This window comes from Lates calcarifer, unplaced genomic scaffold (genome assembly GCF_001640805.2).
Source record: "Lates calcarifer isolate ASB-BC8 unplaced genomic scaffold, TLL_Latcal_v3 _unitig_162_quiver_1072, whole genome shotgun sequence".
Lineage (NCBI taxonomy): Eukaryota > Metazoa > Chordata > Actinopteri > Centropomidae > Lates > Lates calcarifer.
The window spans coordinates 682-26,049 of NW_026115658.1; the positions used below are offsets into that span (position 1 = coordinate 682).

The following is a 25,368-nucleotide window of genomic DNA, read 5'->3' on the forward strand; positions in this document are numbered from 1 at the left end:
CTTCCTTCAAGCCCTCATTGTCTCAGCCGATTAAATTCACATTAGAGGCTGGCAGCAGGGAGCTGAGGAGCAGAGTTTGTCCATATCCTTGCAGCCTACTGTTTCAGCTCCACTTACAATAATGCAAAGCTACTCTAATGTTACAGCTTGCCAGATGCCAGCTTACATCTGCTGGCATTTTGAGTGCCTTTTTTTTTCCAGACTTACGGTAACAGGAATGTGAGATGACTGAAAAACAAGGAGAAACCATGCACAACTTTAATGTAGAAATCAAACTGACAGCAGAGTTTCAGCTACTTAGCTGACTGCTGCAGCAGGTCTGGGCTCCTGTCTCCAGCTTCCCTGCTGAGTTGAAGCTGCTAATTCAATCATACAAGGGATTTACCTCCTCTGTTTACAGTCGGCGTAGCAGCTAATGTCTCAGTATGAAGGATTACTGATCTACAGAAACATTAGCCAGATTAGCATCGCCATTCATTATTCATACTGAGTGGGAGGATGATTTCTGATTGAGACACGTGCCAGTGTGTGATAGTGATGAACCAAGGCTCAGGCTTTACTTTTGCTGCAGGCAAGGAAGGGAAAAAAAAAAAAAAAAAGTAGTGGAAGTGCGGTGACGGCCGGGCTTTGCTTTTGGCAGTAGGTGAACAGGAAATAGATGGTTGGAGGACGATGAAGGCGGAGGGAGCCCGAGGTCCTCTGCCAGCGATGGCAGCCAGTGTGTATACTTCTACCGCACACATGCTTTCATGTGCTTTAGCTCTGCGGCGTGCACGTGCAACACACGTGGCCTTTGGAGTGTCTCTCTCTCTCTCTCTCGCCACTCTGGTGCCAGGGCTCAACTGAATCACAGGGATAGTGGGAGACACATGCAAAAGTGGCCCTTGGATGCCTGAGCCAACACTGACAAGATTACAGGCTTTTGGATCAAATGTAATTCTGTGCTCACCGGACCTGCAGATAAGGACCACACAGGCTTTCAGAGAATGTCTCCTGGCTTTAAACACAGAGAGGAGTTGTGGAAATTCGGTGCCACGGATGATGGGAAAGTATCCGAGTTCAAAAGCTTAGGGTTATGGAGAGGGTAGCTACAACATACTGTATTTAAACTTACAGTAATGTAAGACAACAGTTTATACAATGTTTTCAACAACTGCCTGTGTACAAAATCATTCCCCATTCACTATATAGTGCATTATCTATAAATTTATAGGTGAGAAAATGCATGAACAAGGACTAATTTTGAACAGTGTGTGGGGTACATTAAACTGTAGGTAAACACAGTAGCAGCTCTATGTGTCATGCTAATATACATTACCTGTTAACCTTCATAATAACACATTCTGAGGTGACCTGATATAGAAAATAATGAAGCATTCTTTTCCTCCACCCTCTTAATTATTTTTGTCTCTACCAGGACGCACTGTCTGGTATTCACTTCACAACTGTGTGTCTGCACAAGTGCTGAGCTCACTCCCAACACTAGAGAATAAACATAGTGCCATTAATCTGCAACTGCAAATTTTACACATTACATATTTTATCTTGGTGTTAACAAAAACAGAATATTTTGAGGTGTTGTCAGGGAGTAAGTATTTGCTAACAGCTATCTTCGCGTACAGCAAAGATTCTTAACACCTGCTAATTAAAAGCTGATGATATCACTAATGAGATTTAAGGTGGAAGCAGAGTGGGTGAGTGAAGACCTGCAACAAAATCTCTGCTTGCAATTATCAGACAGTTATGAAGCAGTCATTTAAAAAAATGTGTCCATTACAGTGGATATGAACACCTAACAAGCTAAATTTGTAAATACTGATGGGACAGGGGAAGCACATATGTGAGCTTGTGCTGTGCACCAGCACTGCAAAGAACAGACAGGCTTCAAACACTGCAGACTCATGCAGAGCCAATTAAGATCAGAGATTTAGAAAGATCATTCTCATCCACCTCTCATTTATGATTTGCTGTGCCATCATTTTTTTTAAAGTAATCAATGATCACTCATAATCATCCTATAAATCTCACGATTCAATACATCCAGATTTGATTGGTGATTTCTTAAAATCTAAGGATTTTTCTGTTGGCTTTGCATTGCTGGTATAATCTTGCATCTATTTTAAGCAGCTGAGAGATTTAGGTCTATGATAGAGATTAAGACAGACAGTGAGGGAAGGAGGGGAGTGATTATAAGTGGTGTTAGGTTTGCTTGGATATGGGCAGTCACAGACAGCTGCACTGATCTCTTACATGGCTCTGGCTGAGGATGAGGAGATAGGAAGATCTGAAAAAGGCTCATCACTGGGAGAAAACACAGCAGAAACTCAGTTACATACACGAATGCTCAGGTCATCACTGCTTGTTCACTGTGCACTGCACACTAGCAAACGTGTGCCTTGTGTTTTACGTATACAATACCTGCGCAGGCCCGCATCCGTCTGCCCCTCCTCTGTGATAAGCTCTGCATCGCTCTGGGCGATTCTCATGGCTAACTCCCTGTCTCTCCTCTCCTGCTCCAGGATGGCGGTGCGCTGGACCTGCTCCTCGCGCTCCAGAGCCAACTGGATTTCCAGCTCCGCCTGTAAACACACACTTTCGCTCTTAATGTGACTTGATTAAATCTACTAAAATCTAGATCTAAATACCAATGCTGCCTTGTGTGCCAGGCCCCTCATAACAATTGGAGCACTGCTGTGTGCCCAAGCCTGATTAGGTCTATTTATCCAGGTTGTAGGGCTGCTAACAAAGCTTTACTGATCATTTGTCTAGACAGGGCAGACAACAGTGCATACAAGAGACAAGCACTCGCCAACAATCAGTAGATGGGATTGACTCAGATTGAAACTCCAGGTTGTTTTTATTTTGCACTTCAGAGAAATAATAGTACAAACTTTACTACAGTATAACTAGCCAACAGGCGCCTGGAGGGAATTTATATATCTTAAACTAAACGAATCAATAAATATATCTATCTATCTACATCCTGTGTATCCATCTATCTCCTTATTGAAAGCCACTAATGAGCTCCACAATGGATCCTTTTCTCTGAGGATTTTTAAATATGAATACATTTCCAGTTCAGAATATATTATTCATACTGTAGAACAGTCTAACCAGCAGCTGTGATACATGACCAGACTGAGGCATGAGAACAAAAACTGAAATCTATGATGGTTCCAGTATGAATGTTGATCTGCATTTTTTTAAGTCCAAAACAAAGATTTTACCCTAAATCCCTAAATCTCTCTTGGTTCTCTCTCTCTATGATCACATTTCCTAAATAAGTCAAATCAAATTCACTGTTTGCAGAATAAGGCCTGTGAGATGCAGTGACTCACTCACAAGTGAAAAAAAAAAAAAAAAAAAAAAACAGCACTGGAAACTACTGTGAATGATAACACACGCAAAGCCTCCAATTGAGTGTGCTCCCCTTTAAGAAAATAAATACTGCAGAGTCAAAGACTGGACATTGTAGCATAAATTAGGTTAGGCTGAAAGACACCATGACAAAAAGTTTGGAGAAAGCAAGATACAGCGCTAGACTGACCTTTGACACAGCAGAAAATAGCAAAGAACACAAAGTGAAATGCTACTGAAGTCAGAGCAGACACCCTGAGAAAGTTTACTGCCGCAGCTTTGAGCTTTTGAGCTGGGGATAAGCAAACTTTTTTGCAAAGAGTCTCCTGAGACAGCCTGGTGTCAACTGTCTCACTGCTGGAAAGAAAAAAAATGACAGCATGCAAATGTCCAACTGGCCTTAGGTGAATAAAAAAGAGCTATAGATGTACAGAAGGTGTGACGTGCACTTAACAGATGGATGAATAGATGGTGAGGAAAGGTGAAGAGGAGGAGCGGGTGAGTGTAATAAAAGGGCCAGAGGAGAGAAATATCAGTGAAGCAGATCAGATGTGAGTGAGTGCAACAGGTGGAGATGGATTCATGTGAGAAAAGTGTGGATGAGAGTAAAAGGTAAAATGTTAATAAAACACAGGACGCTGTATGGAGGGATGAAATAGTTCAGTTGTGGAAGTGGAATCATCAATCAAGACCCTGTGGAAAAAACCTCTGGGAATCTGACCCAACGGCATGACCAGGCTGTTGCCGTGGGAGACCAAAGAGCAAATGAATGTTTCACTCAAAGCGGAGAGCAGGCAGAGTTTACCACGGAGAGGACACATGAGCATGACTTTTTTCCTGTCCATTAAGCATGCAGCACATACAGCACAAACAAACTTCACACTACATCACTGGAAGTTGTGGGCTTCATTTGTAAGCTCAGTATGGTGCTGTCTAAAAATCTACTTCAAGAGACATGAAATTTGCTGTAAGTTAAGTTATTGTTATGGCGTTGGACTGTTTTCTTGATGTGCTATACTACATACTGGTACTGGTACACTTCTCAACTAATGATTCTGAAGTCTCTGATGCTGAAGCCTCCTTTGTTTCCATTTTGTTGGCAAAGAGTAATGATTCTAATCTGTTTTTATTGTCATAGATGTTTGGAAAACTTATTCAACCTTGAAACACAGTTTACCAGAAACAATACTGCACATCATACTGCGGAAACTGACCCAAATGAAGGTCCTGCTGAGTCTGGGATTAGGATTAAGTCTAGGAAACCATCTTGGTTAAATGTGATTATAACAGCAGGGTTTGAGTGGTGAGTCTCTCTACAGGGGGTAGGGGTTAGTTACCTCACTTTGGGGGTGGGTACACATGAAGCTTTGAGGACACTGCAGGTCTTGAGTTTATTAACATTTACTGAATCATCTTCCTGCACTTCTGCTGTCGTAGGCATTGCAACTTTCTCCCCAAGAAAGTTACAGTTACACCACAGAACAAAAAGCCCATCGAGGATGATCCAAACCTGTATAACTTTCTCCTCTTCCTCTCTCTTTTTCCTGTCCTCCTCCTCCTGCTTCCTCTTCAGCTCCATCTCTGCTTTCCTATAAGAGAAATAGAGAAGGAAAATACATATATATTAGTCTCAAATCATCTGCCATTACATTTACCAAAACATCCGCTGATAATCCTCCCCTCGCCGCTACTTACAGTCTTCTATCCTCTTCCTCCTGTTTGCGTCGCTGCTCTTCCTTCTCCCTCCCCTTCCTCTCTTTCTCCATCTCCTCCTCGATGCGTTTCAGCCTCTCGCTCTCCTCCTGCTCTTGCTTTTTCTTTTGCATGGAGGAGAGCAGCTGCTCTGAGCGTTTCACCAGCCCCTGGTACTCGGAGTCGATCTCTTTCCGGGTCATCACTTTGGCCTGGGGGTCAAGAGAAGGATCCGCATGGCAGGTGTCACAAAATTAAGACCTAGTCTTCATTTCTTTATCCAGCAGGTTAGATCAATTCTCAGCCTTGGGCCTCAGTGGAGTTCAAAACCAAGGTTTTCTTTGAGCAAGAATATCTTTTACTACAGTAATATCTGGTGAGATTCCCACAGGATGCTTAACACATTTTTCAGAGTTTGTTTGAATAATATTTTGCCCCTTGCCTCCTCTCAGGGAAATATTCAGGAAGTGACACTGGGTGCACCCAGACTCCCACACACACACTCTGCTGTTAGCATGGCACAACCTTCCAATGTGGCAAAAAAAAAGGGGGAAGATGCTGACTGACACAGAGCCTGTTACTTGCACACCGGCAGCCACAATGCTCAATTCCCCAGTTCCCCACTATGTTTGTCAGACAATCTGTCTGTCACCCTATTGTGATGGTTCATTAGAGTGAGTCTCTAAGAGGGAAGGGAGGGAAAATGACAAGGTCTCGTCCTGTCCCAATGTACAGAGGCCTGAATGACAGCCATTGGCACCTTATGCATTATTCACTCCAGAGACGCCATGCCAAGAGCAGTTTCTGAGCACTCGCGGCGCCACGAGTGTTCACGGTGGGGCTGCTAATGGGCTTACAGAGGAACGTAGGAGAGGTGGAGAGGCTGACTGTGGCAGAGGGAGTAGAGAAAAGGGGGTCAGGAGTCACTGGTGCATCAGTGTCGGCCAGGATACCTCTGAGCACTCCAATCATACCTGTTGATTACATACAGTCAACGACAGAGTACGAATTGTCAGTATCCAAATGTCTGGATAGCATGTGGATGTGTTTGCGAGGATTTGCTGTACCTAGAAGGTCCAATAAGTCTACTGCTTATTGCATAGGGAGAGCTGGGATTTCACTAACCAAGTTTGATCATTTAAACAGCCTCGCTAAATTAAATTATTGGAGAGGAGAGGGTTTCTTCTTCACCTAGCTCTTCTTTTTATCCTGAGGTGATTGAAAATATTGATTCTGAGAGAAAGAATGAGAAAAGGGCACGGGGCACTTAGGAAAAAAAAAAAAAGAAGGCATGGTGTACAACAGGAGGCGACCGGTTGTGCCGCAAAAGCTACAGGTGCGAACGCAGGGGAAGCATATAAATCTGAGGCAGTCGTGCCTAAAGGCAGGTATGTGCTCTGAAGAGTCCTCACCGGAGCAAAAACACAGTCAAACACCTGTCAATGACTCACCTTTATCTTGGCTAACAGAGCATCTATGGAGGCGGCCAGCTCTTGGACCTGTTTGGCCATTTCCTGTTTGCTCTCCTTCAGCCCGTTTACCACCTCATTGAACCGCTCCATGTGTTTCTTCAGGTTTCGAACCTTTACCATGCCATCAATGCTGCGAGGAGAAAGAAAAATGCAAACTGACATATGGAAGCGACATTAACAATTTAGAGGAAATGAAGAGTTTAATTCAAATGTACATGAATTAGAGGAAGTGGCAAACTTATAAAGGAAGTGATTAAGTGCAAATGAATTGTTATTTAATGACTGTGAAATAAAAAAGTCCCATTTCTAAGTAGAAATTCCGTGTGTCTGTTAAGCGTTAGTGACAATATTTTTTGGACCTTTTAATATCAAAATCACTCTTTTTAATATAGTCTTTTCTCTTCCTGTAAAAAATAAAAATATTTGTGATGACTTATGTTGAACTGACTTATGTAAACATAATTTATCCAAATCAAAAGTGATCTGGATTTCACGGCTTCAAGACTCTGGTGTTTTTCGTAATTTCTCCTGGTTTCCCTGGTGTCTCCGCCTCCCTGGTCTGTCTGTCTGTGTGTGTGTATGTGTGGGGGCGTGGCCGGTCTCCTGCCTCACCTGTTGCCCATGGTCATCCGCATACCTGCGGCTCGTTGGGCAATCAGGAAGCTCAGTACAAGAACCCCAGCTTCCCAAGCACTCCTAGCACTGCAGTGACTGCAGCTGACCCTGCTTGTTGTTTATTGTAAAAATATGCCTGACTGTTAGCTTGTAGGTCATAGTAGCAAGCAGAGTAATGTCAAGGGTCTGAGGCGCGTTGTTTGAATGTTAGTTGATGAAAACTTGGTTTATTCTTCCGAGACAGCACGGTCGCACTCTTATTTACTGATTCACCCCCGATGCTCTACCTTCTGATCTAGCAGTGTGGGTGGAGGCCAACAGTCTTCTACAGCTCTGTATCACAACATATTTCTCACAGTGTATCCGAGCAATTTAAACCCCCTTGTAACTGCCGTCTGCCTGCATGTTCTATTTCACTGGGGAGTACATTTCATTACACTGTGGTTTCACTTAAAAGAAACCTTTTTAACCTTTTAGAGATTTTACTCAATTTAAGGACCGCTTAGGGTACCTTCTTCCTTCTTTCAAAAATAGATGTATTATATTCTAACCTTGCTGAGCTACATGAGTGTTTGCAGGTATTAAACATTTCCACATGCATCCATATGAATTCTGCCACTGACAATTAAAATCAGGTTTTAAAAAAAAAAGCCATCTGAAAAGCCATCATCTGGGCGACTGCTCTCACCAGATTCATTTGTTTCCCCCAAATGTAACCCAACACAGCAAGACATGCTGTGTTTCCCAAAGCAGTACAGTGAGACATAATTTCTCCACAGATAACTTTTGAGATTGATTTGAACTCCTAAATTCACAATGAGAGAAAGCCATCAAAACCCACCAAGCGTGAATCTGTTTAAATAAAAAGCACACATGGCGAGTGGAGGGTAAAAAGAAAAAACAAAGAGAAGAGCAAAGGGCACAGACAAAACAGAAAGATGGTAAAATGATGCATGTGCGCGTGTAAGTGTGTGTGGGTTCTTACCGTGGCTTATGCTTCTTCTTGCACAACCACATGCGGACGGTCTTCTGAATCTTAATGCAGGCCAAGGCTCTGTAGCTCATCTTGTTCCTAACTGTTGAAGATGAGGGAAAAAAAGAGGATTCAAACAAAGATGGACAAAATACTTATTTGTAGAGGATACACACATATACTTGTTCCTAAGGCTATGTGAATCCTGCCTTAGGTATTTCATGCAAGGTATGCCCACACAAGAGTCAAATAAAACCTAAAATGTGACAGAAAAAAAATAATTGCTTTTAAAGCTAAATGTCAGAAAGCCACGAGAACTACTCACCTGCAAAGCTAGAATTATGACACAGCTAACAATACAGCTATATATAAACTGCTATAATGGGCACTAATAGATCAGGCATGCACAGAAACAAGTAATGCAGTGTATATGTTATACACACTTTCTCTCTCATCTCACACATGTACACACACGAGCAAACGAAATTGCAGTAATAAGGTGAAGTGTGGAAGGAAATAAATGACCAGGACGAGGTCCATAAATTTCCTCAGGTTACTTATGCAAGAAGTGTGTGGTCAAGCAGAGGCAATGTTCTTTCATAACTGTAATGTAATTTCTTCTTTTTTCTTTTACACAAATAAGCAGAAGCCAGCCTGCGCTTTGTTAAATGGTGGAAATCAATAACTCTATGTGTGTAATGGTTCAAGGAACTGCTTTTAAAGTACTATTCCATATTGCTAGAGGCTGCTGCTTTCAATATTCAGAATGAATGGAGAAGTGTGAAATATGATTTAGTGTAGCTATCAGAGCTGAATAATAAACTGTGCGGAAATGACAAAAAATCTTACGGTCACCCACTGGAAAGTGAAATAGCTTAACTAACATAAATATGTTTCTGCCATTGAAATGTTTGTGTAGGAGTCACTTTCTACAGCTGATAGAGTTGCTAAGAAGCGCTCTGTGAGATGTGGGCGGTTTTCCAATGCAAGACTTTTTTCACTGTATAACTAAAGCACTACAATCTAAAATATGGAAGTGAAAATGATGACTTTAAAGGTAGTGTCTCTACCTGAAACAGACCTAACTCATAGAAAAGCAACATTCAATAATGATTACATTTTTTTTTCAAAGTGTGGCAAATTATCTCACCTAGAATACACTATGGTTTGAGAAGTATTGCAGACAAAAACAAAAGGACAATCAATATAATTTCTAAACTACAGTGCAGATGTGTTTAAGGTTGGATTTTACATACGTTTGATGACAGACAGGCTGCACCACTGGACCTTCTTCCACTGGCTGCACACCAGCCACTTGTTGACTTTCTTCAGCAGCTCTGCCAGGTGGTCTGGATCAGACTTCATGATCTGGTCAAACTCTGCAAACTGATGCAAACACAAACACATATAAAGCAGTAATACGTTGCAGCATATACGTTACATAACGACCTGCATAATCGAGGTGCAATTCATTTTGCTGACTTACCTTTCCAGGACGGAAGAACACTCTGGTCAGTCCGAACTTAAAGTCATTGTCATTCAGTCCCAGAGCTTTGAACAAAGCCTGCAGAGGAGCAAATTCACATTCAGTGACACAGCAAGATTGTATATATGGTTAGAATTTAGGGCAGTATACTCTCTTGTATTAGTTAATTATTTCCCAAATGGGCCAGTGTGGCTATAGGCTTTTTTTAAAAAATGTAATTACACAACTAATTAGGCTTTGTTTTAAACAATTAGCTTGTTATTTAAACGACAGCACACTTTGTATTTCTCCATTGAAGGAGAAAACTAATGTAATCCCACCTTGCAGAAAAGTCGTGGATTCAGTCGTGTGAGTTTATCGGGCATGTATTGTTTATACATGTTGTAGAGTTCATGGAAGGGGGCTCTGGAGGGGAAGCCTCCCTGCATCAGGTCCAACACTGACACCATGCCTATTCAAGACAAACACACAAACAAAGTAAAAATGGTTGTGGACATACAAAGGGTAATCAGAGAGAAACAGGATTGCCTGAGGAATCACACTGTAAATGATGATGACGTAATTAGTTTAAACACAGTGCGCATTATTCTGTTTTAATTTAGAACAGTTTAAATTGTTTTTTTTTTTTAAAGCCATATGAAGCAAATAACACACTCCCCAACTGGATTCAGCCTTTCAAAAAAATGACTTAATGTGACTTGAAACTACAGTGCACAGTGCAGAATGCCAACATGGACAAACTGCTATGCTATAATAAAGTCAAATGCCTTCTGAGGCTTTTCCAGTCACTACAGTTTAACAAAATGTAACCTTTGTGGGAGAAATTGGGAAGAAATGTAAATTTAAATGTCTAACATTCCTAAAAAAAAACCTGAAGGCTTTCCTGTTTGAACAAAGGTCCAGTAGTCTTATTTACTCATCCTGAAGATTGTACATTGTGAATGCAACAACTTATTAAAAAGTTGACAGTACTGTACATATCATACATGCTGCTTTTAGACTTACCTGAGCACTGCAGCTGTGAGAGAATCAGGGCTCCCTCAAACTGGTGGCTGACCATCTTCAGGTTGGGTTTCACACAGCGAATGAAACTTGAGCCCTGCACACACACAAAGATTAATCAGGAACAATTGATCTGTCTCGGCACAGTGCTTCTCACTCTGCGTCTGAAGTCGTCTTTATAAATTGGCACCTGAGTGAAAACGTGTGCAGTAGCAGTAATGTAATAAGTTAACACATCCCAGTACATGCTTTATATTGAAAAGGGTGATTTATATTGATTCAAAGCAGGAAAGAAAAAAAGATTTTTCTACCAAACCCATGATGAAACGAAGTAAATATTACTCACAGTGCTGCGAAGCTTCTCCAGCAGCAGGTTGAGTTGAGTCTGTGTGTGGAAACAGACAAAAAGAAGTGTTTAATGATGATTTATTTTTAATATTTGTGATGAAGGTCGCCAAAACAGGAAGGAAAACTTAACTTGCTTATTATGAAACAATACCAGCAATGCATACAGAACATACCGTGCATCAATGTATGACTTATGAATGAATTATAAAACAAATGCAGCCTGGGAGAAAAATTTGAAAGCAGTTTCATACTGCCATTTTGAAACATCATCTTTGTGCTTGAGTCCATGTCCGGTGCATTAGTGATAAAAGCAATAGAAGCCACATTAGTAATGAAGAAACCTCAAATCTGTTGAAAAAGCTGCTGAAAGTTGAGTACTTCTGTCTCTTTTGCAAGACACCCCGAATGCCTCAGACTTTCTTTCTCTCCTCCTTTTTTCTATCTCCTCTCTATTACACCTCAAGCTGACTTTATCCAGCTTTATCCAGCAAGGGAGGTTTTCTCAGAGGAAAGAGTGGGGAGACTGGAGGAAACCTAACAGGGGGACCGTGAATAAGGAGGAGAAAGAGGGCTGGGAAGAGGAGGAGAAAGGAGAAAAGTTACAGAAAAGGTCTGGAGATTAGAGTTAGAAAAGTCTGTTAACTGTTTCACAGCAAATTTCACATCTTTAGGCCTTGTACATCTTTATCACTGAGTTTTTGTTTAAGTCGTGGACAACAAGTTGTCAACATACATGTTTCTCCTGTTATTTCATGCATCAATAGCTTATTAGACATAGTCTAAGTGTCAAACTAAGACAAAACTATGTAAAAATAAACAAAAAAGGAAGCCACTATAATCCAAAATCACAAAAATTCATCATTAGTATAAGAGAGTACATTCTTTTCATTATTCACTACAGTGAAATTAAAAAGTATTATCAAACTATAAATGAGCAAGTTTTATTCAGTTTCGGGAACAAACTCCCGACAGTCACGCTGACCTTGAACTTGTTGCCAACGCTGATGAAGCTGAGCTTGCCCGCCTTCTGTTTGGAGTCCTTGGTGGTGTTGGAGTTCTCAAACAGCTCTCGGACAAATTTGTCTTTGGATTCGCATACTAAGCTCTCCAGGGACATGTGGAGGGCATCGTTGTTCTTCTCCACAAACCGAGTCTATGGTTATTTTACAAGCAAGAACGCAAAACGTCAGCGATGAATTCATCAACAGTGGAAATAATAATTAGTTAGATACTTAAAATGTGTTTAGTTAGCTTTAACTGCTAGTAACTCCACTGCCTTATGTAACTGGTATCTACGCAAGACACATTACAAGCAGAAGTATCTGGAGAATAATAGAATAATATTCTACAGTGATACTGCATTTTGTGAACACCACTCAGCTTCAATAGCTCTACAATAAGATTTGTGTTAAGTATGAACCGTTTCATAGCAGACTGCTCCAGCAAAGTGCCGGATGATAAAGCCCTCGTCATCTCGGAGATTCCTGTGAATGGTCAACTTCGACTTCCTGGGAACCTAAGTGGGAGAGGAAAAAAGCAAATCATATTTAATGACAGCACTAAAAGACACATCTATTGATTTCACTCCAAACCTATCCATCACCATCTCTACAGAAGAAATGTGTTTAGCCACACAGCTATTGAGGAGGGCTGGTTTGAAGAATGAAACATTTAGATCAATGAAGTGCAGTGAAATCCAGCAAAAAGGGATATTCTCACAAACTTTGTGCAGGGTAATTTGTAGTTATTTAATATGTTTACTTGTATAGATATAAGAGGAAATAACATATATGAGATATAGTTTATAAACACCATATTCATCTTATCTGGTTCAAGTGTTATAAAGGACCCCAACATTATTGTTAGAAAATGTGGCAACCAGCATTTTTAAGCTCCATTAGCTTCATCAGTGAGAAGAACCATAATAAATTATCCTTAAAGTGTGAAACCTGAATAGCAGAAATGTTTGCACTTTAGATTAAGATTAATGTCTTTCATCCAATTTAATGTATAGAACGGCCTGTATGTGGGTAATATCTCTCCCTGCAGTTGAGTGTGGCTGCAGCCAGCCACCTCTAATCTTAAAGTTGAATTGGTGTCAAGGCTACATTTCTGAAAGGATTACATGCTTGCAGAGATACATCGAGTGACGAACAATGGCGACAAAGACTGAGACAGAGGGAGGGAGCCGGACTGTGCGTCATTCACAACAAAAAACTGCTGTAACAAACAGGCAGAGTAAAGAATAAAAAAAAGTGACCACAATGGCAGAACCGCTGCACAGTTACTTTGCTCCCTGGTTGTCACAAAAGAACTAAACACACACAGAAAGAGAATAATAGCAGCATATACCAGAGAGAAAGCAAAGAGAGAAGGAGAGAGGGAGTAAGGAAAACAGTGGGGGAGGAGAGAGAGGGAGGGAGGGAGAGCACAGCTGAGAGGACTGACCGTCAGTCTGAAGTGGTCTTTATGTTTGCTGTGAACGGCCAGCGCAAAGTGTTGGTCGCTGGGCTGAGGGAGTCGGTTCTCTTCGTCCAGAATGTCCAGGACTCCCACCAGCTTTGCTTCCACGAGGTCTAGAAACAAACAAATATTTATCCATCAACCACAGTATCAGGATTCTGTGTTCACGCACAGTTCTATAACGTACAGCATGAACAGCAATGTCCTTCCTAATGAGTCCAAATTGGTAATATTTCCAATCCATATGCTTCACCAACAACAAACCCTATGAATCTCTACAGAAGTATCTCAGGGGAGGGGTAGGGGTGCGAATCACAGAAGCCATTATGATACATAAGTTACAAAATCACTTAACATTCAGATCCTGGAAATGAGATTTATTGGAAATTTCCACTGTTTACTGTTTCTGAATGTGAATATTCAAAGCACAAAAACATGTTCATCAGGATGCTCATTTAGCCATTTCTCTGAATTATTCATACAATATGCTGTGTTTGGAATATAATCTAATAGCCAAGGACCTCAGCAAAAAATTTGCATGAACAAGCACCTGTGCATAAATCCCGAAGATTGATGAGTGAATTAATGGCCAACCCAAGCGGTCATTTGCAAGTCATAAATGTTATTCACGGTTGTCAGTTAACCTCGCACCTGAATAATCACAGCCTTTGAAATACAAATCAAACTGCTTCACCTTGATACACTGGCTACTTCATCCCATTAATTTGAGGATTCATTTGAGGAGGGAGACAACAACAAATAAAAAAAAGAGAGGGTATCATTTCTCCTGCCTCTCATAGCACAAAAGAGGCCATAAAACCCACAAACACCCATTACGCTCGCTCCCCTCAGACACATGGACACCCCAGCTTCTTGGATAATGAGACGTCTGTATTTTTGTCCCCACCCCACCTCTGACAGGTGTATTTTCGCTGCTCTGACGTGTAGCCCCGAGCACGAGGAATGGGCCAAATGAGCGCCACGTGGGTGAGCTGATGTTACACTCCAACCAACCTCAGTGCATTTGTGTTGTGTGGGCTGTACGGACAGCCACGTCTCTGTCAGTACATCCTGTGTTTAGGCCCCCCTCAAAGGCAACACTTCATCTTAATGATGTCCCTGAGTGTCACCCGATGGACCTGTTTTCACTTCCAGAGATCACTCAAGGCTCAAGATACATGTGGATATCAATACACACACTCCTACGCACATATACCTTTGATTTTGATCAGTTGAACCCAGCTCAAGTTAGCCATCTTATCAGCTTTAGGAGGAGATATGTTAGAGTATGCAATGCCTGTGACTGCCCACACTGGGAAGTAATGAAAAATAAATCCACTGTGCACAGTTAAGATGTGACAGAGGAACTCACCTATGCAGTCCTGATTGTCAACATAATGCACCTCGTTCACTCCCAGCCCTTCCCTCTGATACAGTTCTTGTTCCTGCACAGACAAAAATCAAAAATCAGCACTAGAAGTAGCGTTTTTTAAAATTTTCTGATATGAAATTTATAATTTTAGATTTTCCTGGGTGGCTTCAAAACATCACCCACCTCAAAAAACAAAACCAAAAAAAAAAGACACAAACAAACAAATAAACATCAAAACCACAACACACGAGTCAGATAACGAGAAAGAGGCTTAAACCAGAATAGTGGTGCATTAATTGGGAAACCTTGGAAGAGAATAACGTTAAGAGATCACAGGAGAGAAACAAGCTTCATCACGTCCCTTGAGAAATTAGCATTCTAATGAGACGGCGCGCAGGAGAGACGTAGGGGAAAATACACAGAGAAAGATAAAGACGAGGGGAGCTTGGTGTGCCCAGCCACTTCCTGCTGGCTCACGGAGAGAGTTGGTAAGTAAGTTTTGGCTCGTGAATGAAGTGACATGGCAGGTTTCCCAGGATAACAGAAGTTTAAACCACACTGAATCACCTTAATCCACACGCCGCTGCTCACCCACCTCTTTGAGAATGCGCTCATTGAAGAACTGCTGCAGTTTCTCATTGCAGTAATTGATACAGAACTGCTCAAAGCTGTTATGCTCAAAATACTCTAAGAGGGGAGAAAAACAGAGGAAGCAGAAAAAAACACGTATTTCAATTAATTCTAAAATGAAACATTTTGAAAAGCCTGTGTTAATTATGGCAGTGAGGGAAATTAATTCTCAAGCAAAAGCCCTGGTAATGAAGTGTGTGTATGCATTAGGGTACTAATATTAAGAGACATGCTACACAGAGTGTCTCTTTAAACTGAATTCTAAACAAACTGATGGAAAAAAAAACTGTCACTAAGACAGCAACATAAAGCAGGGCATCTAGAAAGTTGCAAGTTTTCAGTATTCTTGAGCTGAATCAACACATTGTGTTAAGTTTAACAGAAGCGTCCACATTTTATAGAACACTGACTGCACTTTATTACCAAAGCCAGCGATGTCCAGCACCCCTATGAAGTTGGAGGAAGTCTCGAAGGGGAAACACTGGTTCACCCGTTTGACCACGTGATCGAAGAGACGGCTGTACACCGCCTTGGCCAAGGCGTCGCGGGCATTATTTGCTTGTTCCACCTTTAGAGGCACCCTGCAGGGACGCACAAAGTGTGGCAATGAGAGACAGTCCAAAACTGGGGCATGCAAGTCTTTTATTAAATCCCTTATAAGTTTTATTTTTTGTTTTAATTATCCACCCAATTTAAGATTAGCTGCTTGAAGTGGCACGGTGCTGTTCGCCATTCAGCTCCTTCTAGTCAAGCTAGGTGATCGTTTTAAAGGTAGGATTGAAGTGAAAGAGGAGGTATTAAAACTAAAATATGAACTTTGAACTCTACTAGGCTCTCTAACGACACTTATTTTAAATCATTTAGAGGGGTTGACTGTGTGGACAAAGTGCAGTTCCTTAGCGGCCCAGAGTTCAACTCAGGTGTCCCTGCTGGGGAGATGGTGAATTTAATATTTAAGGGTTTTTTTTTTTTTTTTTTTTGCTACAATAGCTCTTTACCCACTTTCTCCCTTATATTATATTCCATGCACCCAGTTTTGATAAGGAAAAAAAACCCTCATCCATTTCAAACAGGAATAGTCCTATCATGTCTCAGTAGAGAATAGGTTTTCTGTTTCACTGTGCCATAAGTTAAATGCAGCAAGTCTTAAAAAACACTTCAGATCCTTATAGTTAATCTCTCTGACAGGCATTTTTATCAGTTACAATGTTTCATATGTGCATCACTTGGAGGCTCAGTCACCCCTGATACCATCACATCCACCACCCCTCTGTTACCCTCAACCTCCCAAGAGCAGAGTAGATCTGTCTGGGGGGTTTAATGACAAAGCCAGAACCCCTTAGCTCCACCTGCTCCCCAGACACTGGGCCTTTACTGTACCGCTCGGCTGTGCTCGCCCTGCCTGCCTCCTCAGATACAGGCTGCATTATTTATGTGGAGAAAACACTTCCAGGCCAGGCCGGCATCTGGCCCTCCTGAAATATTAATCCACCAAACCTGGCCCCATCACTCAAACACCACATCACCACCAAAGTACGTGGTAGCGGTGCCAGTGCTGCACCGTATTTCTCTTTTTAACCTGCAGTCATGCAGAAGTTCAGTTTACCTGAGCAAAAACAGATTGTTCTCCTGTGTCCCTGAGGTTGGACAACTGCACAGTGGTGTTTGATTCACATTCTCACCGAGCTCTTTCTTACACAAAATAATCCAATCTATCATATACTCTGTTATACTTAGACCATAAAATAACAGGCTTAATTCAATGTGAGGACTTAATCTCTTCATCTTGCTCAATAAAGACATCTTAATACTTTGCAGGCTACTGTTAAGTACAGCAACAACTGCCTATCCAGTGCCAGTGTCGATTACATTCCAGTTGGTTAATCTCTGTCTAAGGATTAATAGCTAATTTTAGATCCATCATGACCTCACTGCCTTCACTCAGTTCACTTCAGTGGATAGATGTTTTTTCCCTCAGTAAACAAAACAGTGGCTTCTGGAAAAATTAAGAGAAAATCAAAACCATTTTCCTTCATAGAGACATGACCAAAAGAAGCAGCAAAGAGTCTCTGATCTGAAAAGATCAATACTCCCTGTTCTTACTTGATAACTGTTCCTTTGGCGCCCCCTGCTGTAGTGAGCATGACTCTTGTTGTGAGGCTGACGCGCAGATCGTCCTGGTCCAGACCGAGCAGGTCGGCACAGTACTCCAGAGTCTGGCCTGACTGATTTTTTAGGACACAGCCGCCTGGAACATACATATATGAATGTAAACTGAAAAGGTTTGAACGTAAACATATCTAACCCCCAGACACACTGACTGAATAGACAGAAAGATAAAGAACAAACAAGAAAGGAGAAGGAGAGAGATATCATGGTTGCCAGGGTAACCAAGGTCTTATTTATTACCACTTGAGATTAAATTGTGGTGAAATCCAAAGACATAGGTCTGGTCTTCAAGAGTTTACTCGGTGATCTAATAACAATAGAATTCTATGTGCTCACATTTATTGTAAAAGCTGAGCGATAACAACTTGGTTTCTTAATTTGCACGTTCTGCTCATAGAACCTCTGATGGTCGTTTCAGTGAAAAATCTTACAGCACAGAGGAAGTTAAGTTTTTCTAATTTGTGGCAGCAGATTAGCTGGAAAAAACAGATGGCATAAATAGTGTTTAATGCTGTAGCTGAACAGATGAACAACACTACATAGAAAAGCTATAAAACTCAAGTGCACTGAAATTGTCCCCGAGTACCGAAGTGCTCGATAAACTCACAGATTATTAGGGGTGTAACGATTCTGAACCACAATACAAACATCCACAATCTCATACTGTGATACAAAACTGAACCATGGATTTGGAGAAACATAGTACTCCTAGACATTATCCTAAAAATATTGCAAACATTTTCAAATACAGCGTCTGCCTCACCCGAGGAGCTCCCTGTTTCTTCAAAGTCGATGTTGCCCAAATGCAGGACGCCAGCAACGACCCTGAACAGGTCCAGCTTCTCAGTGTCATCCAGACCGATCTTCTTCATGGCCACGCACATCCTGTTGAAGTCGCCGTGGTCGTCAAGAAGAGGGTCCTTCAGGGCGCCGACCTTTAGATGCTGCAAAAAACACGAGAGCATTAGAAAGAGAAGAGAAACATGCAACGTGTAGGAGTTCAATTCAAATCACGATTTACTCAAATAAGTTCTATATTTTAAAAGTTTTACTCCGTTGAGGTTTTGTTTCAATCGTCCTTAAAATATTGAGTAAATCTGATTCTAAATTAAATTGCAGGAAAACCAATTGCCCACACTAAACTATAAAAGCCACATGTTAGAGATGAACAAACCAAAAATATCTAACACTAATGTGTTAAAAGAGCCTCCACCAGCAGCACACAGCAAGCACACACCATCCTATAAACTAAGGCTGCTCTGCTACAGTCGCCCTTGTCTCCAAATGTCTTGACAGCCACTGTATTTATACTTATCATGGAAAGACAGAACTGATCTAAAATTGTGCAACATGTCAGGATGATGAAAGTAGGAGGAACAGGCATGTAGTGTGAAAACCTCTTCAAGAATCATTAGGAGACAAGATTGTCATCATCATGTCTAATCATAGAGTGATAATTAACAAGGGCTGCACAATTATGATTCAATGTATTACACTGCATATATATGAGAGCATTGATAGTAATTGTATTGATGGGATGTTTAACAGCATTCTGACTAAAACGGCAAGTCTCCAAAATGAAATGTCAATCTTTATTCATTGTGACTATGGAAAATATACAGTAATTGTGCAGCCCTGCATTGTACAGTATGACTGAAACAAAAAGCAATAAGCAAACATCCTTTGTGTTTTCCTATATAAGCACCACCCAGCTCCAATTCCCCACAATCCTGGCAGATACATGCAGACAAAGAGGAAGCATGCACTACAAACACCAGCAGATAAAAAAAAAAACACCCTTATAGCCTCAGTGTTTACTTTAGGAAGAAACACGGGATAAAGAGCAGAGAGCACAAAGCCCTGATAAGAAAAAGAAACATCACCTTATTGTCCTATATACAGTAACAGAGTGGCGGGACAGACAAATGTGAAATGTTAATAACACACAGTGTACTTATGACCACACAGCTTACATGGCTTCCACCAATTAACTGGACACTGTTATGGATTTTGGAAGAACAAACTACAGTAAACATGTTGGATAAAGACCCAAAGAACCCTTTAATCCCACTTTAACCCCTTTAAGTCATTGCCATTTTAAAATAAAGCCTCTTTATATAAAAAGGGGAACAACAAGTGTGATTATAATATTTGAGTGTAAAATCATGAATAGTAAGAGTGAATTACAGTGTCAAAGAATAAAGGTTATGATTGGCTTTTAAGGTGAAATAAGTTTCAATCATCGCACTTGTGTAATGAACGAATGTAATCAGCTAAATAAACCCATTATGAGTAAAACCCATTAACAAAGAACTGATAGCGCCGCCTTTGTTTATCACTATTTCACCTGAAACTTTGATTAGCATAAAAGAAGATATTATTCCATCTTAGAAAACAAGAAGTGGAATGAACATGTATAATTAGTCCCTGAGAGAGCAACCTGTCACACTTATTCTTCTAATTGTTTCATGATATTAATTACACGTCTCCTGCAGGCTTTTGCGGCGCAACTCGACGAGGCCCTGGCTCTTTTTCATGTCGTACATAATTCATCAAATGCACAGACCTGAACTAATTTCTTGGCGTAAAATATTGCAATTGACCAGTTTTCTGCATATCATTTCACATCCGGCGCAGATTTGCTTAAATGTAGTCTGGGATTTGATATCAGTCCAGTGTTTACACTTTTGTTGTCTGGGGTAAACAATTATTACGCGGGAAGGAATTCAATAGTGCTACATGGCAAGTGTCAAAAATAATCACATATTTCTGTCAGGGGTATTAAACTGGAACAGAACGTGATGTTACCTCAGGACTCTTGCGATTCTGCATGATTTGTTTATCAGAGTCCTTACTGGCAAAGTATCTGGTGCATCCTCGGTTCAGGTACTGCAACAGAGAAAAAAAAAAAATCATCTTAGAAAATATTCAAACATAATTAGTATCTTGATAAATTAAATTCAGACACAGTAGAAATGCATACTGGGGGGTATCTGTATTGATTTTCTAAAAAGATTTGACTCTGTTGTCTTCCAATATTGCTCCACAGCTGACTAGTGGTGAATTGCGTGAAGTAATTGCCTCTGTTGATGTGGGTGTCACCTCAGGGACCTGATATAATGACACTATGATAAACATCTGAAGGAACAGCTTGAGCTGCTTGTTGTTCCGTTAAGCATTGTTTTGTAGAGCATGTAGGAGAAAATAACGGCCCGGGATAAACACCTTTATGCTTTCTGACTATGCCCCCGCTGAGCTGATAATTGCATCGAAACAGGACATAATTCAATTGTGAAATATTTTGTTGCTGAAGGGACTTTGATTTCACTTGGGAGGACTTTTTGATTTGTGTCAAGACATCACTAAAAACGTGCTCAAGTGACATCTAGTGGGCTTCCACAGAACTACAAACTCATCAAACTCATCAACTCAACAGCTTTCAAAATGTTGATTTGTACCAGTTTTATCCGCAGTATCACATGGGTTCTTATTCTGGGAAACATTAACATTCTAAACTCTGGCGTCCACGTAAGCACCACTGACCCTGAAGCTGTCTGGAGAGTCCAGATGCAGCTTCTTCTTGATGTCCTCAGACGCCCCCGCGCAGAGCCTGTAGAAGATGTGGTAGTTCCTCTCGTCATTACTTTGCATGCAAATCCTCGACTTCTCCAACAAGTAGTGGGAGACGAATCCACCTACGACTGCATTCTGGCAAAACAGGAGAAAAAAATCAAGTCTCAAAATCTGATTCTAAAGTGCTTGGTCCACATACACACACACACACACACACACACACATACACACAAAATAAATTAGTGATGACCCATTACCTTGTCATTGAAGTGGATTTCCACAAACTTCCCAAAGCGACTGCTGTTATTATTCCGGACTGTTTTTGCGTTTCCAAAGGCCTCAAGAAGGGGATTAGCTGAGGTTTAAAAAGGGTAAAAAACACACTATCAGGATCACACTGCCCCAAAACACAACATACATATATAAATCAGTTTTAAGTTTGTTAATATATTACCTTCTACAATTCTCTCGTCAATATCTTGACCACTTCCGTAAGTTGTGGTCAGATATCTGTAGTATGGGGATGAAATAAACACAATTTAAAAGACAAAAGGACACAAAACTGAATTCATGCTGGTGAGGGTGAAGGGAAGAAGGGGGCAGGAGTCAGGAGTCGTAATTCATGCGAGTTCCTACCTGAGAACAAACTTGGTGTTTTCAGTCTTTCCGGCCCCAGATTCACCAGAAACTATGATGGACTGGCTCATCTTCAGAACCTTCATGTCCCTGTAGGCTTTGTCGGCTAAAAAGGAAAAAAAAAAGCCCATCACAGATTACTTAACTTTCTAGCATAATACAGCACTTTTACTCCTTGTCTGCATTATTTGCACCTCTGACAGTGCTTACTTCAAAAGTAATGTAACTGTTGTGGTTTTTGGAGTAACATTACTTGACCGGGTGTGATCTCTCACCTATAGCGTAAACATGAGGTGGCAGAGTGCCCAGTGACTTCCCCTGGTACGACTTGATGGCTTCTGGGCCGTACAGTTTGGGGATGTCATAGTAAGGATTCACAGCTATCAAGATATTGGCCACATAAGTCTGCAAGAGATATAAAAGTGAGAATGGTTAGGGTCTTCTGCATTTGGAGAAAATTAACAAATAGCAAAAATACACATACATTATTGAATAATGAGGTGAAAATGAGCCCAGCGAAGGCTGCCGAGACTTGTTTCCCTGTCGTTCTTCCTTCATCTACCATCTGTCCCTCATTTCCTAAGTGAGTAACTGGGATCAGGATTGGGTTTTCTAGTCTGACTTTGTGACCCTATGCTAGCTTCCCTTCCCCCCCTTACCACCTGGTACTCCCCCCCCCCCAGGGAAAACAAGGATAGGGATCCTCTCTCCCTCTGTCCTCTAACTTGTTACTCTATCTCCTTATGATGCAGCTGGATAGTAATGGCTTTAAGCCAGTGCAACAAATATTAAGGATTAATACAAGCACCATAGGCAAAGGAGAGAACTTACATAAATGTGGTCTTTATTGTACCGCACTCTCACGTTGTTCAGAAGTGTGGCTTCATTCAAGTACATGAGGGAACCTGAAAACAGGAAAAAAAAACACAAGCAAGAATAAAAATAAAATGATTTCTAGGAAAACAGCCTGTAGAAAAATGTTAACAAGCTACTGAGCGTTACATTAACTTACAGTTGTCATCGACGTGTTTGTTGACATCATCCTCTGCCGGGAAGACTTGGCTCATTGGAGCAAGAAAGGTCTGTAACATGAACAGTTTTCCTTCACATGATGTCACTTTCAGGAAAAGACACGCTACAAGTTAAGTCGCACTGCCTCTGCAAATCCCTGCAAACTTTAAATACACGAGTATTTACTGTTTACATGCTGTTATTTGAAAAGATTATGACACAAAACAAATTTTATTAGCAGCCGATAAAAGGGTGACATATTCAACATCAGGGGGAAAAAAAGCATGCATAAACATGAATCATTCATTGTGCTCAAAGATCACAGTAATGATGTTTGGTGCGACAAGTTCCCAGGATAAATTAGTTACTGATATTCTCACTCTATTGTTTAAGAGTCTGAGTTAATGGAAATAAAGTCAATGGAACAAGCCGGCTGTGAGAGAAACAAGGGGAGACATGGCAGGATAATGAATAATTTGGTGGGAGAGCAACAGGATCTGAACACCTGAGTGAATAAGTGAGTGTGTATGGTGTGTGTGTGTGGTGCAGTAGAGACGCTGGTGGTGCTGTGCACTGTATTAAAAGCAGTCCCTTACTCCCTGCAGCATACAGTATATCAATATAATAAACACTCTCTTCCTCCATTTACATATTCATTACACTTCCTGCATCAATCCCCCTGCTTGTGTGTGTGTGTGTCTGTGAGTGTGACCCAGTCTGAGCCACAGTGTGTGGTTTATTACCACCAACAGCCTGTGAGCATAAACAGAATCTGTTTTGTACCTTGGCTCAATCTGGACATGGCCATCCACAATAACAACCATGTGAGAAATGTCTAACCAATAAAATTGACAAAGGAGGAGAAGCAGGCCATGGGCCATGTCCAGAGCCAAGGCACTAATGAGTTCAGCACTGCAGTAAAGAGACACTCAATGGGCCTTTCATTCCCTCGCTGAATGGAACAGTTTCTGTCCTCGCAGCAGAGCATAAAACTGATAACAATAGTTTAAAATTTTTCCATGTGAGGTTCATTTGGAATAAAAGGAAGGAAGGATTAAAAGGTGGTTAAAAGGAATAAAAAGATCAAAATAATAATACTTAAAAATAGAAAGAATTAATACTTGCAGACACAACTTTTTATGAGAGAAACACAGATGCATAACATTAACACAAAAAATAACAAGGAGGAACTGTTCACGGGAGACATTTATTTTGATAGTGGAAGAGAAGGGGAAAAACCGAGGCGTGAATAATAAAATGAATTATGGCTGAGTTCCATTTAGCTGCATCACATTCAGGGTCGTTGAGCGGAACGTTATTCGATCTGTGCTTTTGCTGCTATAACAAGCCAAAATGCCTCATGTCAGAAAGGTCTATAACACTAGCTGGGCTTCAAACATGACAAACGCAGAGGCGACTGCTTCAGTGCGTGTCTGTTGTAAACATCAGAGGCCTGCTTGCCGGGGACACGTGACGGCTCAGGTGTAACAGGTGGCCTTTACCTCCTAATGAGCAGCTCTCCCTCTAGGCAACACTATCAGCACACCTGCTGCCACCCTCTTTATTTATTCATGCCACTGTACATGCGGTCTCTCATGTTGCTCACATTTTACACATTGTTGTGCTAACGCCTTTTCTAACTGAGATCACACTTAAGATAGACAATGATGAAATTACAGAAAATATATGTTTTCATTTCATACACACTGCTTTGTGATTCTTTCATGAAACCCTTGTGCATGAACTTATCAACATATGCATTTGTGTCCTGCTAACCCTAACCCTAACCCTAACCCTGTGGTGATGATGCTCCTGGGATTAAGGCAAATAACAACTAATGTATGTGAGCCATGTGAAAGGAAAACAAGCATAAACACTATTTCTTCCTTCACCCATTCCTCAACTGGACTTTGCCTGCAAATGCAAAGCAGGGGTGTGTGTGTGTCTGTGTGTACCTGTATGTGTGACCCACCTTGCCCCTCTGGCTCAGCGGTTCTATGGTGAGCGCGTCAGCTCCTATGTCAACGATCATGCCCAGCTGGAACCCGTCGGTGGGGTGGGGTGCCCATACTGGCTTCCCATCCTCCATGGTTTCACCTCCTGTCCGCACGGCCACACAGCTAGGAGAAGGAAGGAGGCAGAAAATGAAAGCGGGGCAATACACATAAAGCATATACGTGGCTTAAAATAAATATGCAAAGTATTGTACACAGTTTTGCATTTTTTACTGAGGTACTTCAAACAAACTGAATCTGCTTTCTGTTCCCTGGGGCATATGTGACTACACAATATGGATTTGACTTTTTTCTTCACAGTTGCTTGGGTGAAAAATAAAAACAAGATGTCAGCATTACTAAGACTGAGAGAACTTGGTCAGTGTCACTGTTCTTTTTTGTCAAAATTAGTTTTGACCGCCTAATCCTTATTTACATGGTAGCGAGTTCCTGTGTCCCTTCAAATCGTCATTTCACAGTCCTTGCCTTCAGACTTTGCTTAAGCTTTTAAAACAATGACATAGTGAGATTTTACTTGATGTGGAAACTGATCTACAGTGGCTTTTCTCTGTCAT

The 25,368-nt window shown here is 41.1% G+C and overlaps 1 protein-coding gene across 1 annotated transcript; it reads right to left on the reverse strand.

Annotated features, from left to right (window-relative positions):
* Positions 1–235: 235 nt before the first annotated feature.
* Positions 236–24,888, reverse strand: LOC108889729 (unconventional myosin-VI). The gene is made up of 28 exons (XM_018686355.2): positions 24,772–24,888; positions 22,801–22,870; positions 22,620–22,693; positions 22,064–22,193; positions 21,789–21,894; positions 21,607–21,662; positions 21,410–21,507; positions 21,123–21,287; positions 20,388–20,468; positions 18,343–18,523; positions 17,514–17,658; positions 15,834–15,991; positions 15,376–15,467; positions 14,781–14,853; positions 13,394–13,521; positions 12,366–12,461; positions 11,928–12,098; positions 10,944–10,982; positions 10,601–10,694; positions 9,916–10,046; positions 9,596–9,673; positions 9,366–9,495; positions 8,122–8,212; positions 6,501–6,651; positions 5,053–5,261; positions 4,868–4,946; positions 2,419–2,579; positions 236–2,301 (listed from the first exon to the last, which is right to left on the reverse strand). Exons 1-28 carry the CDS (start codon positions 24,886–24,888, stop codon positions 2,247–2,249), a joined length of 3,159 nt encoding a protein of 1,052 aa, XP_018541871.1. The 3' UTR covers positions 236–2,246.
* Positions 24,889–25,368: the final 480 nt, after the last annotated feature.